General features: G+C 38.2%; 3 protein-coding genes across 3 annotated transcripts; all 3 read left to right on the top strand.

Annotated features, from left to right (window-relative positions):
* Nucleotides 1-298: 298 nt before the first annotated feature.
* Nucleotides 299-3,604, top strand: LOC137174786 (uncharacterized). Its single transcript, XM_067580266.1, has 5 exons — nucleotides 299-921; nucleotides 1,062-1,763; nucleotides 1,888-2,016; nucleotides 2,100-2,140; nucleotides 3,279-3,604. The coding sequence occupies exons 1-5, from the start codon at nucleotides 867-869 to the stop codon at nucleotides 3,396-3,398; spliced, it is 1,047 nt and encodes a 348-aa protein (XP_067436367.1). The 5' UTR covers nucleotides 299-866; the 3' UTR covers nucleotides 3,399-3,604.
* A 3,447-nt stretch (nucleotides 3,605-7,051) lies between these two features.
* Nucleotides 7,052-9,527, top strand: LOC137174561 (immunoglobulin kappa light chain-like). The gene is made up of 5 exons (XM_067579943.1): nucleotides 7,052-7,756; nucleotides 7,879-8,582; nucleotides 8,683-8,839; nucleotides 8,918-8,961; nucleotides 9,070-9,527. The coding sequence occupies exons 1-5, from the start codon at nucleotides 7,702-7,704 to the stop codon at nucleotides 9,181-9,183; spliced, it is 1,074 nt and encodes a 357-aa protein (XP_067436044.1). The 5' UTR covers nucleotides 7,052-7,701; the 3' UTR covers nucleotides 9,184-9,527.
* Nucleotides 9,528-12,348: 2,821 nt separating this feature from the next.
* Nucleotides 12,349-15,621, top strand: LOC137174559 (immunoglobulin kappa light chain-like). The gene is made up of 5 exons (XM_067579940.1): nucleotides 12,349-13,854; nucleotides 13,977-14,687; nucleotides 14,821-14,934; nucleotides 15,013-15,056; nucleotides 15,195-15,621. The coding sequence occupies exons 1-5, from the start codon at nucleotides 13,800-13,802 to the stop codon at nucleotides 15,312-15,314; spliced, it is 1,044 nt and encodes a 347-aa protein (XP_067436041.1). The 5' UTR covers nucleotides 12,349-13,799; the 3' UTR covers nucleotides 15,315-15,621.
* Nucleotides 15,622-18,053: the final 2,432 nt, after the last annotated feature.

The raw sequence follows: 18,053 nt of genomic DNA, 5'->3' as shown, positions 1-18,053 counted from the left end.
GTAAAGTAAAAGAAGGAAGGACAGTGGATGGAAAGATAATATACTGAGCTCCACAAATACTAAAATACTAAAAACAACTAGTGAGTGGAGCTACTTTCAGCCTGTCTTAGTTCAACCTAACCAAAATCCTGACCCTACCCTTGGCCAAATTGTTTTAGATGCCCAACCTCTATTAAACTTTCAGTTCCCTAATGTTTCATTTTACACAGATAAAAGGTGTTATACTGTCAAACAATCCTTTTGGGGTACATAAAATAAATCTTCATAGCCACACAATGTAATTTGGGGTCCAAGGTTTGCACTTGCACTAGCTCAGCAGTGTTAAGATGTGTTTACTGGGGTCAGAGTAGTAGACATTCATACAGCGCCAAAAGAGCAATTCAGTACTTCCTCAAATATTTCAACAACCAAGTCTCTTAATCCACTTCATTTCAGTTTTCTACACTCAAATCTACAGTTACCTGAGAGGAAATGTGTGATTATACATCCTGCCTCTTTGTCTTTTGTATTTGTTTGTCTCTCAAAGTCCTCTCTAAATACCTGTTTAAACCTCTTCACACTTTTACTGCTCTTGATGCCGGCCAATGAAGGTGAGCGACCTGTGGACTAGAGAACTCTACCTGAGAATTAATTGACTCAACTGCACTTTCAGGCTTAAGAGTTATATTGTGGTTCTGGTACCTCTCTCCATGTGTCTTGTCTGGGAACCAACCAATTGACAATGGAGGCGGCGCTGAACCTGTGTTCATTGTTTCCAAAATAGGACATGCAGTGTCACTTCTTGTTAGCCAATCAAACATTGTCTTCACTCTAAGAGTAGAGAACATTTAGAGGTTCTCTACATTCAACAAGATATTTTGAACACGATGACATCTCTGAAGTTTGCTTTATTTCTGACTTGTCTGTTCTTGGGGAGAACAGGTAAGTTTTGCAGTTGCCTTTGTATCCTTAAAATGTATATACATTTTTGTTGATATAATTTCTACATTTTCTTGCAATCAGTACATTAAACTTCTATCATTGCATTAATTGCAAATCTCCTTTGTCTCTTTTCTCTTCAGCTCTAGCGACTAATCTTAAATTGTCCTTATCTGTACACCAAGAGAGTGGATTTTTATCAGCTAATGTTGGTGACAACGTGACTTTGCGATGTTTCTATGAAGGTGATGTAGCAGCGATGTTTTACTGGTATAAGCAAACTCTGGGACAGAAACCACAGCTCATCTCTAACTTCTATAAACATGATATAAAAGGCACTTTTAATGATGAGTTCAAGAATGATCCTCGCTTCACATTGGACACTGAAAACGGTAAAAATCACTTGATGATCTCAAATTTACGTCTTTCAGACTCGGCTACTTACTACTGTGCAAGTAGTCTATTATTGAAATTTGAATTTGCGGAGGGCATTACTGTCAATGTAAAGGGTTCAGGTTTGAACATCCAAGCTTTGGTCCATCACTCGGCATCTGAGAGCATCCAGCCAGGAGGCTCTGTGACTCTGAACTGTACATTACACACTGGGACCTGTGATTATGGAGAACACAGTGTTTACTGGTTCAAAAACTCTCAAGAATCTCATCCAGGAATCATTTACACACATGGAGGCAGGAATGATCAGTGTGAGAGGAACAACAACACACAAACACACACCTGTGTCTACAACTCGCCAATGAGGAGTCTGAATCTTTCTCATGCTGTAACCGACTGTGCTGTTGCCTCATGTGGACAGATACTGTTTGGAAACGGGACCAAACAAAAGGGTGAGTAACACTTTAGCAGAGGTTGTTTCATATGAGAAGTAATTATGATTACTCCCTAATTGAACTCGAAATTGATACAAACATAAAACTAGAGAGTTCTTTGTCCTGATGTGTCTCTCTGCAGATGAGGTGGGCTCTCTAGATTCTCTTGTGTATTTCTTGAGTGGAGCTTTGGCGTTCACCACCATCCTGGTTGTTTTACTGGCTTTCTCAGTGTGCATGATGAACAAGAAAAACGGCTGCCAATGTGGAGGTAACTGGGATGGTTTTTATCTGGCAACTTGTTATCACTGATTATGGCTTTAAATAAAAAGCTTTTTCTTTGTTTTACAACAGAATTTGAAAGAATTTCAGCTTCCACCCCAACAAACGGAGAGGTGAATACGACCTTTTTAATTAAAAGTGTTGAATAGTGTTAATTTTCGAAAATTATGACTAAATATAACAACCTTTTTTTCTATGACTATGATGAGACAATGATGACATGGCACTGACTTCATTAAATAGTAACTGTGACTATATCAACATGCAATATTGTTGATGAAAAAATACAAGACTAAAATGTAGTTTAAAAAATAAAAACTTTACCAAAATCTCTCTTTATTTTTGTTGACAAAAAAGAGGAAACAAAATATTATAGACTGTTTTTTTTTTCCAAATTACAATCCAAATATCCAAATATGTGTGTGAGAGAGAGAGGTGTGTCTTGGTAAACTCAAGTGTCAGTAATATGCTTATATGGATATATATTTATTACATTTTTTTAATGTGAGCAGATTGGTGTGTTTACAGTATTCTTTTCAATTTTATTAGGCTAACTACTTTTATTTCTGTTGTTCAGAACAGAAAGGTAAGTTTGTATTTCGGGCATCCAAAAAATTGGTTCCAAAATGTTTTATTGTCTGTATAGCTCCCATTGTTTTATAATAGTTTGAAAGAGAGTATTGGGCCCCAGTTGTTGAATCATGTTGGTTCAAAACAAATATGCAAATCAGAACATGTTCCATGTTTGGAAATAATCCTCAAAATGATCTCATCAGACCAGACACTTTCTGCATAGCTGTATTCTTAATCATTCAACCTGTGTTTTTCATCATGTGATTCCTCATGTGAAATAAGTTTGACTAAAATGACAAAAATGATTGGTTTTGGCTCAGCTAGATTAACTGAAATGTTCAATATAATCTGATGGCTAAAAGACTAAAATGTCAACAGTTTTCACTGACTAAAACTACACTAAAATAGTTAGTTTTCTTTGTCTAAGATAAGACTAAAATGACCACACTTAAAAAAAAAAAAAAAAAAAAGGGTTAGGTTGACTAAATATGATGAAAACTAACAAGGACATTTGACACAGGACTAAGACTAAGACTAGATAAAAATATTTAACAAAATTAACACTGAAATTAACACTTAACTTGAAATACCACCCAGACTTATTTTATAGCACAGCAATTAGGTGATTTTGGACTTCTCATTTGTTTCATGTACTGTTTTTTAATTTTTTGTTACCAGGCTTATCAAGATGCAGACAACCTCCATTATGCTGCTTTACGGGATAATAAGGTCAACCGACTGAGAAGGCAGAGGGATGACACCTCGAGTCAATGTGTGTACTCCAGTGTGAGGCAGTAGAACTGGACAGGTTTCAATACTCTGTTTTTGTGTAAGATGTCATTTTGTTAACATCTGCTTGAAGAAGTGATGTAGATTTTCGTACAATATGAACAATTTTGTAGGGCTGTAGCCTCCCAGTTGATCGGTTGGTGAATATGCTCTTGTCCAGCCAAATTCTCATTGGTCAGACAATAGCTGGTGTTACACCTGGACCCACCCCGGGGGCCACACCACTGTACCTGAACGCCTCCTGTGCAGACACAAGGGGAAACTATGCTGAGTCTCTACAGTGTTTTGCTGTCATTTATGGTCACACTAGCTTCTCTGTCCTCTCCCTGCTCTATTTGTTGGTGTTTGTATTTAGCTTAGTTTGTAACCTCACATGTATTAAAATTTGGCAAATTCCTGTAAACTTAGCTACTGGCTGAAACATCCCCTCCTCTCAACCAGCAGCAGAGGGAGGAGGAGGAAGAGGACAGGATGAAGGTACTAACTGATGTCTCTGTTCTTCATTCTTTCTAAACTTCACTCAGGATTTTAATGTCAGGAATATTATTTATTTTACTGATTTTTTTTTCTTTCAAGTGAGATATTATTCACCATTATCAATCAACTTATATAGTGACTGCTGATGGAAACATTACTGTTGCTGCTGTAAGAAACAAGATTTTGTCATATTTAAAATATAAATCTATTCTAATCCTATACTGATTTTCTTTTAAAATAATAATTCAAAAACCCCCAATTCTTTAGTCATGAAAAATATTATTGATAAATACTCTTATTTCTTTCTTTTAGCGTTTCATTCATTCCACCAATGCAGTCAACAAAGCAACATAACACATCAGTATAACTACCATCTCTACTGTTATCAGATCATTTTAACAGACACAAACATGATGGAAACGGTTGGTTACGTTACCTTTAGATGCTGAAAATGATCTGAATCAAACTGATGAGTGAAGGTGAAATTAATCAGCAGCTTCAACCAGGAAACCAACCTGAAGAAGAACAAACATGTAATTCACAGCAGGAGGTTTTTAAGGTCTGCTGATTCACAAACAGCCTCAACTCTCTGTATTCATCTCTAACATGAAGTGTTCTTTAAGTAAATCTGATTGCAGAACAGCAGCTCTGAACTTTGGAATGAAAAAACTGGAGCAAAAGTCAAATATTAACAGACAGTGTAAATCTTTATCCGTTGGATCATAAAGTTTGATGTATGCCTTTCATTCCAACAAGGAAATAAAAAGTAGTGAGATGGCATTAATGCAGTCTGTTGTATCTCTGTGATATGTGCAAAATGGGACAAATAAATTGTTTGTGGATAAGATAAAGATAAAATTCTAACCATAGCCGTTTCTACAGCTGGTTATTGGTCATAGCCTGACTATGGTAGGATGAGAAAATCACAGTTCAAATACATTCACTCTAAGCCTGTTTTACCAATGTTTTGTGGCTATTATTTTTTATGGCACACAGTGTGTTTTTTAAATAAATATTGTAATGATGATAGTTCAAAATTGTGTGAAAATGCACAGTTTTTAGTCAAATAACATCAAATTTTCTTGGGGGATGACCCCCAACCCCCCCCAACTGGAACCCCAGTGGGCTCTTGAGCTGGTTATTTTATTTGACCACTACAGGTCCAATTATTTAATCAACTGAATAGCATCATAAATCAACAATAATCATATCATATCAGCAAAATGGCGCAGAACAAGAAAAAATGCCGCCAGCATTCTGTTGAACTCTTTAGCTATGGATACATTTCCTTCTGCTTTTTTCCAGTAGCCTCAGACTTTTTCTTTGGTAGGCTGCTCTTGTTTTCTGTTGGAACAATTAATAAGAATTCTTCTTGTTTGAGTGTCAAATTTCTAACTGTTGCATTTGTTTAACACTCATAAATATAATTTCTATTCATATGGCTTTTTTGCTCCCTGCATGGGAAACTAATGATAATGATATTCCAACTGCCCAGTTAAATCAATCTGTTATTTGGCATATAATAACATTTTTTATGATATTACACAAAATAATAATCAACATTAATATTCAGGGGAGACAATTAGCCTACATTTTATTTGATGGGGGACAGTAAGGGACCTGGATAATGGATAGGGGGGTGCTGGCCCAACCACTGCCATAGACCAATTGACTGGTTGAAGAGTAGGTTCAGTCCACCAAGATTTTCTTTGGTTGTCTACAGCCCTACAGTTTTGTCCACAATGACCTGAAATACTTGAAATTAGTGTGAAGAGGTTGTCAGAGGTTTAAGACCATATTTCTACTATCACTTTGTATCTGAAACCATGAGGCACCACTTTATTTTACCACGCAAAACCTTCACCATGGACAATGTAAACAGGCCACATAATATTCTATTAAACTGATTGCACATAACATAGAATATCAAATCTAGGAAATATCTGTTAGTCTTTACATGTTTTTTGTACATGTTGCTACAAACCCAGTGATTTAACAATCTTTTTATAGCTTCCCTTGTGGTCTGCAGTCAGAAGATGAGATCTCTGTATGCTTTGCTAAGAGTCAGTCATATGTATATTGAGGACTCTCTGCTCTCTTTGTTTTTATGTCTGTATGGTTTCAAGCAGGATGTCTCCACAGTCTTACTTTGTTTTCTTCCAAAGCAACTACAGTATGCATTTATAATTCAGATTGTTTAGCAGATGATAAATGATTTTTCAAGTGAAACCAGTATATTTAAAATGCCATGTTCACTGATTTTGTACAAGTGCAGGAACATAATGAAAATAAACTGTTACACTTTTTTGTCCTAAATGCAGTACCGTGTTTATGTTTTTTGTGTCATTAATGAGCTAATAATTTCAATCATGTTACACTGTGAAAGGTTATCACATTACCGATGTGGTAATATGATGCTTACTGTGTGGTTACCAAGACCCTACTAACCAAGATATAGTAGGAACAGTAGTAGTTTTAGAGCATGATGTACAGTGTACTGTAGTATGAAACGTCTCAGCCATAACACAACAGACCACTCTCTATCAGTTCTGTGTCAGCACGGTTCTCTGATGTACTGACCTCAGACCAGTGTTCATACTGGGAGCTCAGTGCACACTGTGGTGTTGTCTCTTATTATTGGCTGATAGAACTGTTTGAAAGCCAAACTCAGACAGTTGGAAAAGAAAAGAGTGAGGCTGAGGATGCTTTGTCTAATCTGAATGTCCTGCTGTAGCTTAAAAGATAGGTTCACACTTTTTCAATTCTGCCTTAAAACAACAATCAGGTGTCCATATGAACAGTGAAAGAGGTTTTCCTCACTGTAAACATTCCTGTGCAGCAGCTACTGTGGTTTTAGTGTTAGGGTTGCAGGATGTAGACATGGTTGCACTCCCACCCACCTGTCATTTAATGCAGTCACGGCCTCAATTATACATAACTTAAAGTTATATAAAAATTTACCCCCGTACAGTTGCCATGAATGGGGAAATTAGCTATACAGACCAAAACTGTGTTTTGTAGCAGGCTGTAAACATGTTTATTTCTGCTGTGAAGTTGTGTATTTTAACATGGGGGTCTATAGGGATTGACTCGCTTTTGGGGCCAGCCTCAAGTGGCCATTCAAGGAACTGCAGTTTTTTACACATGTGTGTTGGCTTCATTTTTCAGCCCCAGAGGTTGCTGCTTGGATCTAACTCTAAGCTCTACAAAAAAGATTTTAAAGAAAGAACCATATTTTTCCACTGATACTACCACTAGTGGTATCTAGCTATGCAGACAGTTTGGGCTTTATTCGTCTTCTGCCTCCACTCCCAGTGCAACAGAGTTCTTATTTGTAGTGCTCAAAGCATCAAAAAGTTATTTTTGGACTACAGCTGAGAAAAAAGGGGTTTGTCTCCTCCAGCTTAGGGAGAAAAGAAAACATAAGATTGTGTACATCTGACAAATGATCTTTGCCATGCTGTATTTCTGGTCTATTTCAGGGGTATTCATGGGAGTAAATATTATCATGCCTGCATGTTATCTGCTGAACATGACGGTCACTTCATTGCCAAATCTCAACCACAACTGGTCTCCACAGTATGTCCTCACTAGTGTTTATACTGCACAGTTAGTTTATGTTTCCTTAATATTAAATATGACGCCAGGGTGGAGAGCCTTTGTGTTCTTCATGTACCTCTCACCATGTGAACCGTCTCTAAAAGCAAACATGTGATCAAGTTTCCTTATTAGGGCACACAGTGTCACTTCAAGTTAGCCAATCAAACGTAGTCCTGTCTGTAAAGAGTGGAGTAACTGTCGACATACTGTCATTCAGCACAGACATTTGAACACGATGACATCTCCAAACTTTGTTTTCTATCTGACATGTCTGTTCTTGGGGAAAATGGGTGAGTAGTGTTTTTGTGTGCCCAGTTTTTATCTTTCAGTGTGAGCTCACTCCTCATGCAAATGTTTAATTTTTCAATGTGCTGATTTCTATCACCAAAATCTCTCTCTCATCATACTACAGCACAGGTGACCAATCTGAAATGGTCCTCATCTGTGAACCAAGAGAGTGGTTTTCTATCAGTTAATGTTGGGGAAAAGCTGTCTTTACAATGCTTCTATGAAGTTGATGTTTCATCATATCTGTACTGGTACAAGCAAACTCTGGGACAGAAACCAAGGCTCATCTCCACCTTCTATGTGAATGAGATAAATGGTACTTTTTATGATGAATTCAAGAACAATCCTCGCTTCACACTGGATACTGAAAACGGTAAAAATCACTTGACGATTTCAGAGTTACGTCTTTCAGACTCAGCTACTTACTACTGTGCAAGTAGTATATCATACAAATTTGACTTTGCAGAAGGAGCTGTTGTCAGTGTAAAGGGTTCAGGTTTGAACATCCAAGCTTTGGTCCATCAGTCGGCATCTGAGAGCATCCAGCCAGGAGACTCTGTGACTCTGAACTGTACAGTACACACTGGGACCTGTAATGATGGAGAACACAGTGTTTACTGGTTCAAAAACTCTCAAGAATCTCAACCAGGAATCATTTACACACATAGAGGCAGGAATGATCAGTGTGAGAGGAACAACAACACACAAACACACACCTGTGTCTACAACTTGCCAATGAAGAGTCTGGATCTTTCTCATGCTGGGACCTACTACTGTGCTGTCGCCTCATGTGGACAGATACTGTTTGGGAACGGGATGAAGCTGGACGTTGGCTGTAAGTAACTCTCTAGCAGACATTGTTTCATCTGATCAATACATGATTACTCCCTAATCAAACTTAACATCAAAATAGAGATAAATCTGAGAGCTGTGTAATATCTCTTTATGTCTCTCTGCAAATGAGGTAGACTCTGCTGTCTTGGTGTATTTCTTGAGTGGAGCTTTGGCGTTCACCACCATCCTCAGTATTTTACTGGCTTTCTCAGTGTGTATGATGAACATGATCAACAGCTTCCAATCTGCAGGTAACTGTTTATATCTGACAGCTTGTATTCACTGAACATGACTTTGAATAAAATTACTTTTTCTGTTTTCACAACCAGAGTCTCAAGAAAGAATTTCAGCTTCCTCCACAGTCAATGCAAAGGTGAATAATATCCTTTGCTAATATCCTTTTTTAACATTCAGCGCAACAATAAATTTTTTTGGACATTGTTTTAGAATAATATCATATTGATATATACTTTGTTACCAGGGTTACAAAGACGCAGACAACCTGTATTATGCTGCTTTAAGTGTGAACCTGACCAACAGACGAAGAAGACAGAACCAAACCTGGAGTGAATGTGTGTACTACAGCATAAAGTAGTAGAACTGGACATGTTTCATTTGTACTTTGTGCATAAGACATTATATTGTAGAATCTCTTTGAAGGTGTAACATGGATTTAGTTGAAAGTTTGAAAGAAATATGTTTTATAGTTTCTTAATTCTCTTGCTCTGCTTTAGTATTTTTAGGATACTCTACTTTTTGTCTTAGTAGTCTTAAGCAGAATATCTGCACAGCTTTGTTTCTTGCAAATACACTGTGTATCTCATGTTATTTTTAGTACATACTGTATGAATATAAAGATTTTTGTGTCTTAACCAGTAAATCATTTGATCTATACTGTAGAAGATACTTGTGGGTTTTTAGGATAAAGATTATGTTGTGTTTTATCTGCATTGGTCTGTTTGTATTGGTTTAACATGTATGTGTTTTTGTACATTTTATATTATTAATCAAATAAACATAATCTAAATTTGGAAGACATTGACCATGAGACAAGTCACTTGTTCTGGAACAACAAAATAAAATGGCACAGGAAGGTTTCTTCTAATGACCTGAAGCTCTGTTAATTTATAGTGTTACGGTTTGGGGAAAATTGACTGGCAAGAGTGTAAGGGGAGGAGGGGTGGGGGGCGTGGAGCGGGTGTGGCTGTGTGAGGCAGGAGGGTGGGAGTTGCTCAGTGACATATAATAATAATAATGAGAGGAAGAGAAACAGTGCAACGTCGTTAAAACGAGTCAGAGGTCAGAGCTGGCAGCCACAAAAACAAAAGAAATCCTCCTCTCATCTCGGCCTGCAGCTCTTTAACTCTCCAGTTGTCCGTTTCTGCAGATATCAGCTGGTAAAATCTTGTTTTAAAACATTAAACCACAGTGTAACCTGAGCCATTACTGAACCTGCTCGACCGCAGCTCTGCTCTGTAGCAGACAGGTTCAGCTCATAGACAGGACAGGCAGTTCTGGCTGCAATTTAACGTTTTGAAACAAGATTTTACTAGCTGATAACCACAGGAACAGACAGCAGCGCTGTAGCTGCCATTAGCTCCTGAAGCTACAACTGTCTCGATCAGCATATATTTGAAAATAAGCGGGGGGCTGGGTGAGGTGGGCGTTATCATTCTACCATTTATATTAATTTCATGACACTGTATGTCAGCATTGGCCACGCCTTTTCAGGGCTGATTTTAAACAGCAGATGACAGGTTGAGCCATTTGCAAGCCATGAAATGCCGATTTTGTATAAATTTGGTGTCAATGTCAATATGAACACCAGCGTTGATGTGTTTCATTACAGTACAGTCATATAATTTAGTTTACGGCTCAAAAAACACGTTTTAGTGTGCAGTAATGTTACCTCTTTAAGAGCACTAGTCAGAATACCATAGACTGTAAAAATAATGGACATAGCCACTGTGACATCACCCATTGGTTTGTGGACTCCCATTTTGAAGCCTCGAGTTTGCATTTTGACTGTCACCATCTTGGATTTTTGGAGCCAGAAATGACGATATTGATGAGAGGATGGAGCTGATCCTAATGCTAGCTGCTAGCTTGGTTAGCACATTGCATTTACAGTCTATGATTAACTGTGATAATGCAAATGCTAATACTATTTTTCACTCGTGAACAACAGGCTTAAACCATTACAACACAATGTACTTACTGGAAAAAACTCCTTAGAGGGTCTTTTAGTACAACCAAACGCCGAACAAGACTTTTGTAGGTGACCAAAATGTTACAATTAACTTTCATTAACTGAAAACACACTGAAATAGCGACAATTATGGCTACACCTATACTCTGTGAATCTGGGGCTACGCGATGGTTACGTTACCTCACCAACGTTGTCGCTATGGGAGCAACTTGCCTGTGACGGCACCAGTGGAGGCTGGTCCGTAGAGGCAGAGGAGATTGATCCTCCTCTATTTTTTGAAAGGCAAGGGAGAGATCAAAATATAAAGAAGAATATTTGGTTGAAATAAACCATTACAAATCTCAGTATTATTTATAAAGTATTTTTTATCTTTTCTTTGGAAAAAATCCATTACTGAAATTCTGTTTAAAATGCTTCAATAGTGACACTTGCAGGGCGGGAGGAGAAAGGGCAGTGTGTGTGAAGTGGTTGGGGGGGGGGCAATTGTTGGAGGTGGAGTGGGGGACAGAGGAGGATGGGTGCCTGCTGTCCTCCGCAAGGTGGGATCTCTTACATTGGACTTAATGTATTTCATTTTTTTTCATGCTAATCTGTGATTAGCCATGACACGTAAAATGACGCCCCAAGGGAGGCTGTCCTCCCTTACCAATCAACAACCAGAATGCAATATTGATATTGAGTTGGTCCAATGATAGCCTCCGGATTTCATCTTCAATTCTCTCCACTGTAAGGCAGAGTAGCAGCAGTAGATAGCTGCTTGCTTTAGCCAATGCAACAGCTGGCTTGTTTTAGCAGCCTGAAGGACTCTTTATACATCCATGGAAGGACTTTTAAGGACTGTTGTTAAGCTAATGGGAGAAAATATCTGGACTGGGCAGCGCAGTAGCAGCAGGACGCTGCCGGGGAGGCTGGAGAGAGAAGCAACAGGAGAAACAACCATGAGATTTAGCTTGTTTGTCATTGTTGCTAATGATATCAGACTGGTTAAGCAACAGCCACAAAGTTCTGATAACTAACAAACAAGATGACCAACAGTCACAAATGGACGTTATGACATGAATACTTCATCTCCATGAAAGAAGAAAGAAGACGTCGGATAACGTGAGTCAGATACAGCTTCTCTCTCCGTCTCTTTGGTCGATTTCATCTCTGTTGGTTAAATGTCTCTGTGTGGCTGTTGTGTGAATTTATCTCCTTCACAAGAATGCAGCAGAGATCATATAATGTGTTGTGGGTAACGTTAGTTTGCTTGTTGAAGTTACAGTGAGCTGTCTGGACTCACTCATTCATTCGTTTTTAATTGGTTGTTCAGTCACCTGTTGATGATGTGTGATTAGTGAATGAGTGCAGGAGGTCTGGCTGCTTGCTTCTGGCAGTTTCTTTAGTTTGTTTTTAAGCTGAGCCGTATATTGAGTAATAAGCTTAAAGTAACTAGAATAACAAGTGTTAACTAGTGGTGTAACAGATTGTAGTTGATCCGTGATCCGTACAGATCGCCCCCAACGGTTCGGTAAGTAAACAAACTGCTGCTCATGCACGTAGATCAGAGTGTGTAAGTCATGTATTTGATACATGCATTAATACTTTCTGATGTGAACCTACACTTTTAGATCTGTGAATGTTTTTAGTGTTCAGTCTTTCTAGTATTCAGCACTGATCTGTTCCTGTATCACATTAGAAGCTTTGTGCTACTTTATATATTTCTGTATACTAAGAAAATATAAAGGAAACACGTGTAAATCATGTGATATGTTTGTTGGTAAAATGACACATTTGATCCACTCCATGGCTAAAATGAGCACCTCTTTGTTTAGAGACAATATGTATATGCTAAATGTCTTTAAAGAAGCAGCCATTTCACCACTCAGGTAAATTGTTTTATTGACATATAAAATTGCCCCTACCCCTCCGATTTCATGAGGTGAGACAATAATATAGTTTGATGTGGTTTGTTGTTTGATTCCATGTTGGTTTTCCTCCTGTCCTCCCCAATTTTTTGAGTCACCAGCCGCCACTGGACGGCACCCACCTGTCACTCAATGCAGCCCCACCCTTCATTATGCCTAACTTTAAGCCTTAGTAAAAATTTAAACGGGTAAGCTATACAAAGATTTACCCCCTGTGCAGTTGTCATGAACAAGGAAATTGGTTATAGGCAAAACCGTGTTTTGTACCAGGCTGTAAACATGTTTATTTCTGCTGTAAAGTTGAACATTTTAACATGAGAGTCGATTGAGATTGACTCGCTTTGGGGCCAGCCTCAAGTGGCCATTCAAGGAACTGCAGTTTTTGACACTTCTGCATTGGCTTCAGTTTTCAGCCTTGGATGTTGCTGCTTTGATCTAACTCTAAGCTCTATAAAAAAGATTTAAAAAAAAAAAAAAAGATTTACAAAACCATATTTTTCCACTGATACTACCACTAGTGGTATCTAGCTATGCAGACAGTTTGGGCTTTATTTATTTTCTGCCTCCACTCCCAGTGCAACAGAGTTCTTATTTGTAGTGCTCAAAGCATCAAAAAGTTATTTTTGGACTACAGCTGAGAAAAAAGGGGTTTGTCTCCTCCAGCTTAGGTAGAAATGAAAACATAAGATTGTGTACATCTGACAAATGATCTTTGCCATGCTGTATTTCTGGTCTATTTCAGGGGTATTCATGGGGGTAAATATTATCATGCCTGCATGTTATTTGCTGAACATGACGGTCACTCCGTTGCCAAATCTCAACCACAACTGGTCTCCACAGTATGTCCTCACTAGTGTTTATACTGCACAGTTAGTTTATGTTTCCTTAATATTAAATATGACGCCAGGGTGGAGAGCCTTTGTGTTCTTCATGTACCTCTCACCATGTGAACCGTCTCTAAAAGCAAACATGTGATCAAGTTTCCTTATTAGGGCACACAGTGTCACTTCAAGTTAGCCAATCAAACGTAGTCCTGTCTGTAAAGAGTGGAGTAACTGTCGACATACTGTCATTCAGCACAGACATTTGAACACGATGACATCTCCAAACTTTGTTTTCTATCTGACATGTCTGTTCTTGGGGAAAATGGGTGAGTAGTGTTTTTGTGTGCCCAGTTTTTATCTTTCAGTGTGAGCTCACTCCTCATGCAAATGTTTAATTTTTCAATGTGCTGATTTCTATCACCAAAATCTCTCTCTCATCATACTACAGCACAGGTGACCAATCTGAAATTGTCCTCATCTGTGAACCAAGAGAGTGGTTTTCTATCAGTTAATGTTGGGGAAAAGCTGTCTTTACAATGTTTCTATGAAGTTGATGTTTCATCATATCTGTACTGGTACAAGCAAACTCTGGGACAGAAACCAAGGCTCATCTCCACCTTCTATGTGAATGAGATAAATGGTACTTTTTATGATGAATTCAAGAACAATCCTCGCTTCACACTGGATACTGAAAATGGTAAAAATCACTTGACGATTTCAGAGTTACGTCTTTCAGACTCAGCTACTTACTACTGTGCAAGTAGTATATCATACAAATTTGAATTTGCAGAAGGAACTGTTGTCAGTGTAAAGGGTTCAGGTTTGAACATCCAAGCTTTGGTCCATCAGTCGGCATCTGAGAGCATCCAGCCAGGAGACTCTGTGACTCTGAACTGTACAGTACACACTGGGACCTGTAATGATGGAGAACACAGTGTTTACTGGTTCAAAAACTCTCAAGAATCTCATCCAGGAATCATTTACACTCATGGAGGCAGGAATGATCAGTGTGAGAGGAACAACAACACACAAACACACACCTGTGTCTACAACTTGACAATGAAGAGTCTGGATCTTTCTCATGCTGGGACCTACTACTGTGCTGTCGCCTCATGTGGACGGATAGTGTTTGGAAATGGGACCAAGCTGGACGTTGGCTGTAAGTAACTCTCTAGCAGACATTGTTTCATCTGATCAATACATGATTACTCCATAATCAAACTTAACATCAAAATAGAGATAAATCTGAGAGCTGTGTAATATCTCTTAATGTCTCTCTGCAAATGAGGTAGACTCTCCTGTCTTGGTGTATTTCTTGAGTGGAGCTTTGGCGTTCACCACCATCCTCAGTGTTTTACTGGCTTTCTCAGTGTACAAGATTAAGAGAAACAGCTTCCAATCTACAGGTAACTGTTTATATCTGACAGCTTGTATTCACTGAACATGACTTTGAATAAAATTACTTTTTCTGTTTTCACAACCAGAGTCTCAAGCAACGTTTTCAGCTTCCTCCACAACAAATGGCGAGGTAAAACTTATTTAACTGTCGAATTAATATTTAAACACATTTTTAACACAACCATTATTGTTGGAGAGTTTTTTGGACATTGTGTTGATGTTTGTCAGGATCCATATTGTTATCAACTTGTACATATTTTGTTACCAGAGTTACAAAGAAGCAGACAACCTGCATTATGCTGCTTTAAGTGTGAACCTGCCCAACAGACCAAGAAGAGCGAGGAACAACACCAAGGATGAATGTGTGTACTCCAGTGTAAAGCAGTAGAATTACATGTTACATTTCCAGTTTTAAAGTAATATTTTTTATTTTTATTTTATTTCATTTTCATATTATCATGTAGATTTAGAAGTTGATCTTGAGATAAATATTTTTTATAGCTTCTTTAATCTTAGATGAGGTTAGTTAATGTGCACATTTAGCAAACGTCTCTAAGGTGTTGCTTTTGTCTTTGTGGTTTTAAGCAGGATTTCTTATTGTAAGATGAAAATCTGTATTTGAAATACTGAGACAGTTTTTAATACATTTGAATAAATTCCAAAACTAGTAAATGTATTGTATAAGCACAGATGAATTGATGACTCATGGCCTTTGTTTTTATACATACATTTTATATAATTAGTGATCAAATAAATAATATAAGTTGATTATGGATCACTTTGACCTTGACATAATATGTATGGGTGTGAGTTCAGTCCCTGGTAGCATTAACTGCAGCTTCATCATACAAGCGTGGCTGGTGGCATCATGTGAATCAGAGAAATCATGTAACTGACATCACTCACTCTAGTTAGTGGGTGACTCTCGTGTTCTGGCACAAAAGTAAAATGGCACAGGAAGGTTTTTATACTGACCTTCAGTACTTGAATCCACATATGTTCAAGTCAGGTACAGTATATGAAGTCTGGAAATGTAACAATGTAACAGGCTGGAGGATGATCCCACTTTCACTCAGTGACTTCATTTGAAAACTGGATCTAGTAGATCTGTTACTAACTCAGTTGCTATTACACGGCCAGGTTATCATTGTGTCTTCCCACTGTGTACTGTGTTCTACTGCACATCCAACATGCAGCCACTGTTTCAATAGTTACTGCTGAAAGTACAGAGAAATACTTAGTGTTTGATTGTTTTTACAAAACAAGCTTGTATACAGATTTTATGCCAGTTGTGTGCAGATTTGAATACAAATATGAGACTGACTGACCAGTGAAAAGAAAATTTATGGTATATTTCCCGATGAATTTTCCATAAATGTGGTCATTGTGACTCAATGAGTCATGCTAACTTTGCACTCGCCAGCATCAATATAGAGATTCATGGATATGAAGACTCACACAACACAACATATATCGGGGTATATACTGGTGCTTTATGAGTGTAACTTCGACCCACCACACATTACTGCATCGACTGTATACTGAGCTGCATCTGAGTGCACAGCAGCAATGTGACTGAACACATACAGTTACATACTGATGGAGGACTGCAGCTGCTGCTTTGTGCTGCTTTCACTATGCAGTCCATGTAGAGCAGGTTTAAGAGGGGAAAAGCTTTCATGAAATACAGTGGTTATACATTTTTGGCACTTTTTTGATGATAAACACATGTAGAAAAGAAAAATAATTTGTGGTTTTTAGCAGGATGTAAGAGTGTTTCCACTCTCACAAGGATATCTCTTGAGCCAAATCCACTTAAAGGAAATGTGGTTACTGTGGTTCTGTGTCGTGGTAATTTTGCTCTCTCCAGCTCTGTTATAGAGATTCAGGGAATTCACAAAGACGTCTATCATTGGGACAAAATGCTGAGACTCCTTCAGCTTTCCAAATAAACATGAATCACTTCAAAAGTGTGTTTCTCAGTCTGAATGGAGAGTAAAGAAAGAAACTAGCTGCCTGTAGTAGCCATAATGGCTAACTGCATAGAGAGCAGAGACAGAGTGCACCTCGTCATACTCTGAAAACCCCGCCCACCGGTGGGGAAAACAGTCGGCACCATAATATGCAACCAAGGGCTGAAATGCTAACAAAATGCCTCTAGCTAGTGAACAACATTAGATTTCAGCATGTCAAATGATTATTTTAGTGCCCTATGTCTACCGGAGTGTAAAAGGTAGTTTATAGTAAATGCTGAAACCTGATACATTGTATATGCTAAGATGCAATACATGAATTCAAGGGCTGACATCATGACTACAGTAGAGATAGGACAACTGTATAGGAAACTCCACTATGTAACAGGTAAGCATGACACTTTTCACAGGCTGCTGATATGTTGACTAGAGTTTATAAACATAATCAATACACACAGACATGCAATCATTTCCTATTCAGGCTCTTTTTACAGTTAATATTTCAGCTGAATGCAGGTTAGCTATTCTGTGATTTAAATGTCTATTACTAACATACCTTTCAATTAAGCAGCTGTTCTTACTTATAAAAAATTAGTTCTGGGTTTTTACCCTGTTGGTAGTGAACACAACACAAAGTCAATGGAGAGCGATTAATTGTTTTCCCTTCCAGAGTGGGCGGGACTTAATCGGCTCTGTCTCTACAGTGCTGGTCAAAAATATACAAATGAATCCTAAGTGCCGATTCTTTTCCGGGTTCAACACATACCGGACCTGCTGGTACGTATTGTATCCAGGAAGTACTAGTAGTCATGTAAACACTAACAAAAGCCCTCACCTTCTCCAACCTGTTCTGCTTATGTTGCTAAACTAACTGCCAGTGATCAAAATGGAAATATTATAATGTTAAATAGTGCTAAAACTCATTTGAGTACTGTGTAAAACTGTTTATTTGTTAGGCAGTGCAGGTGACTGGTGACAGACTGACAGGTTTTCCCCTCCTACTTACTGTAGCTTTATTACTAGTGCTAAAAACCTGTATACTAGACTCTACTCAACTGCTAATGCTGATACAATTGATACCATTCAGACTTGCTGCCTTTGACACATCCTGTACATGCTGACGCGCTGTCCGTTCATGTAGAGTCAGACACAGT

The sequence above is a fragment of the Thunnus thynnus genome, chromosome 22 (assembly GCF_963924715.1).
Source record: "Thunnus thynnus chromosome 22, fThuThy2.1, whole genome shotgun sequence".
In the NCBI taxonomy this organism is placed as follows: Eukaryota; Metazoa; Chordata; class Actinopteri; order Scombriformes; family Scombridae; genus Thunnus; species Thunnus thynnus.
The sequence above is the reverse complement of the archived record's forward strand: the minus strand, read 5'-3'. Positions and strand labels throughout refer to the sequence as shown.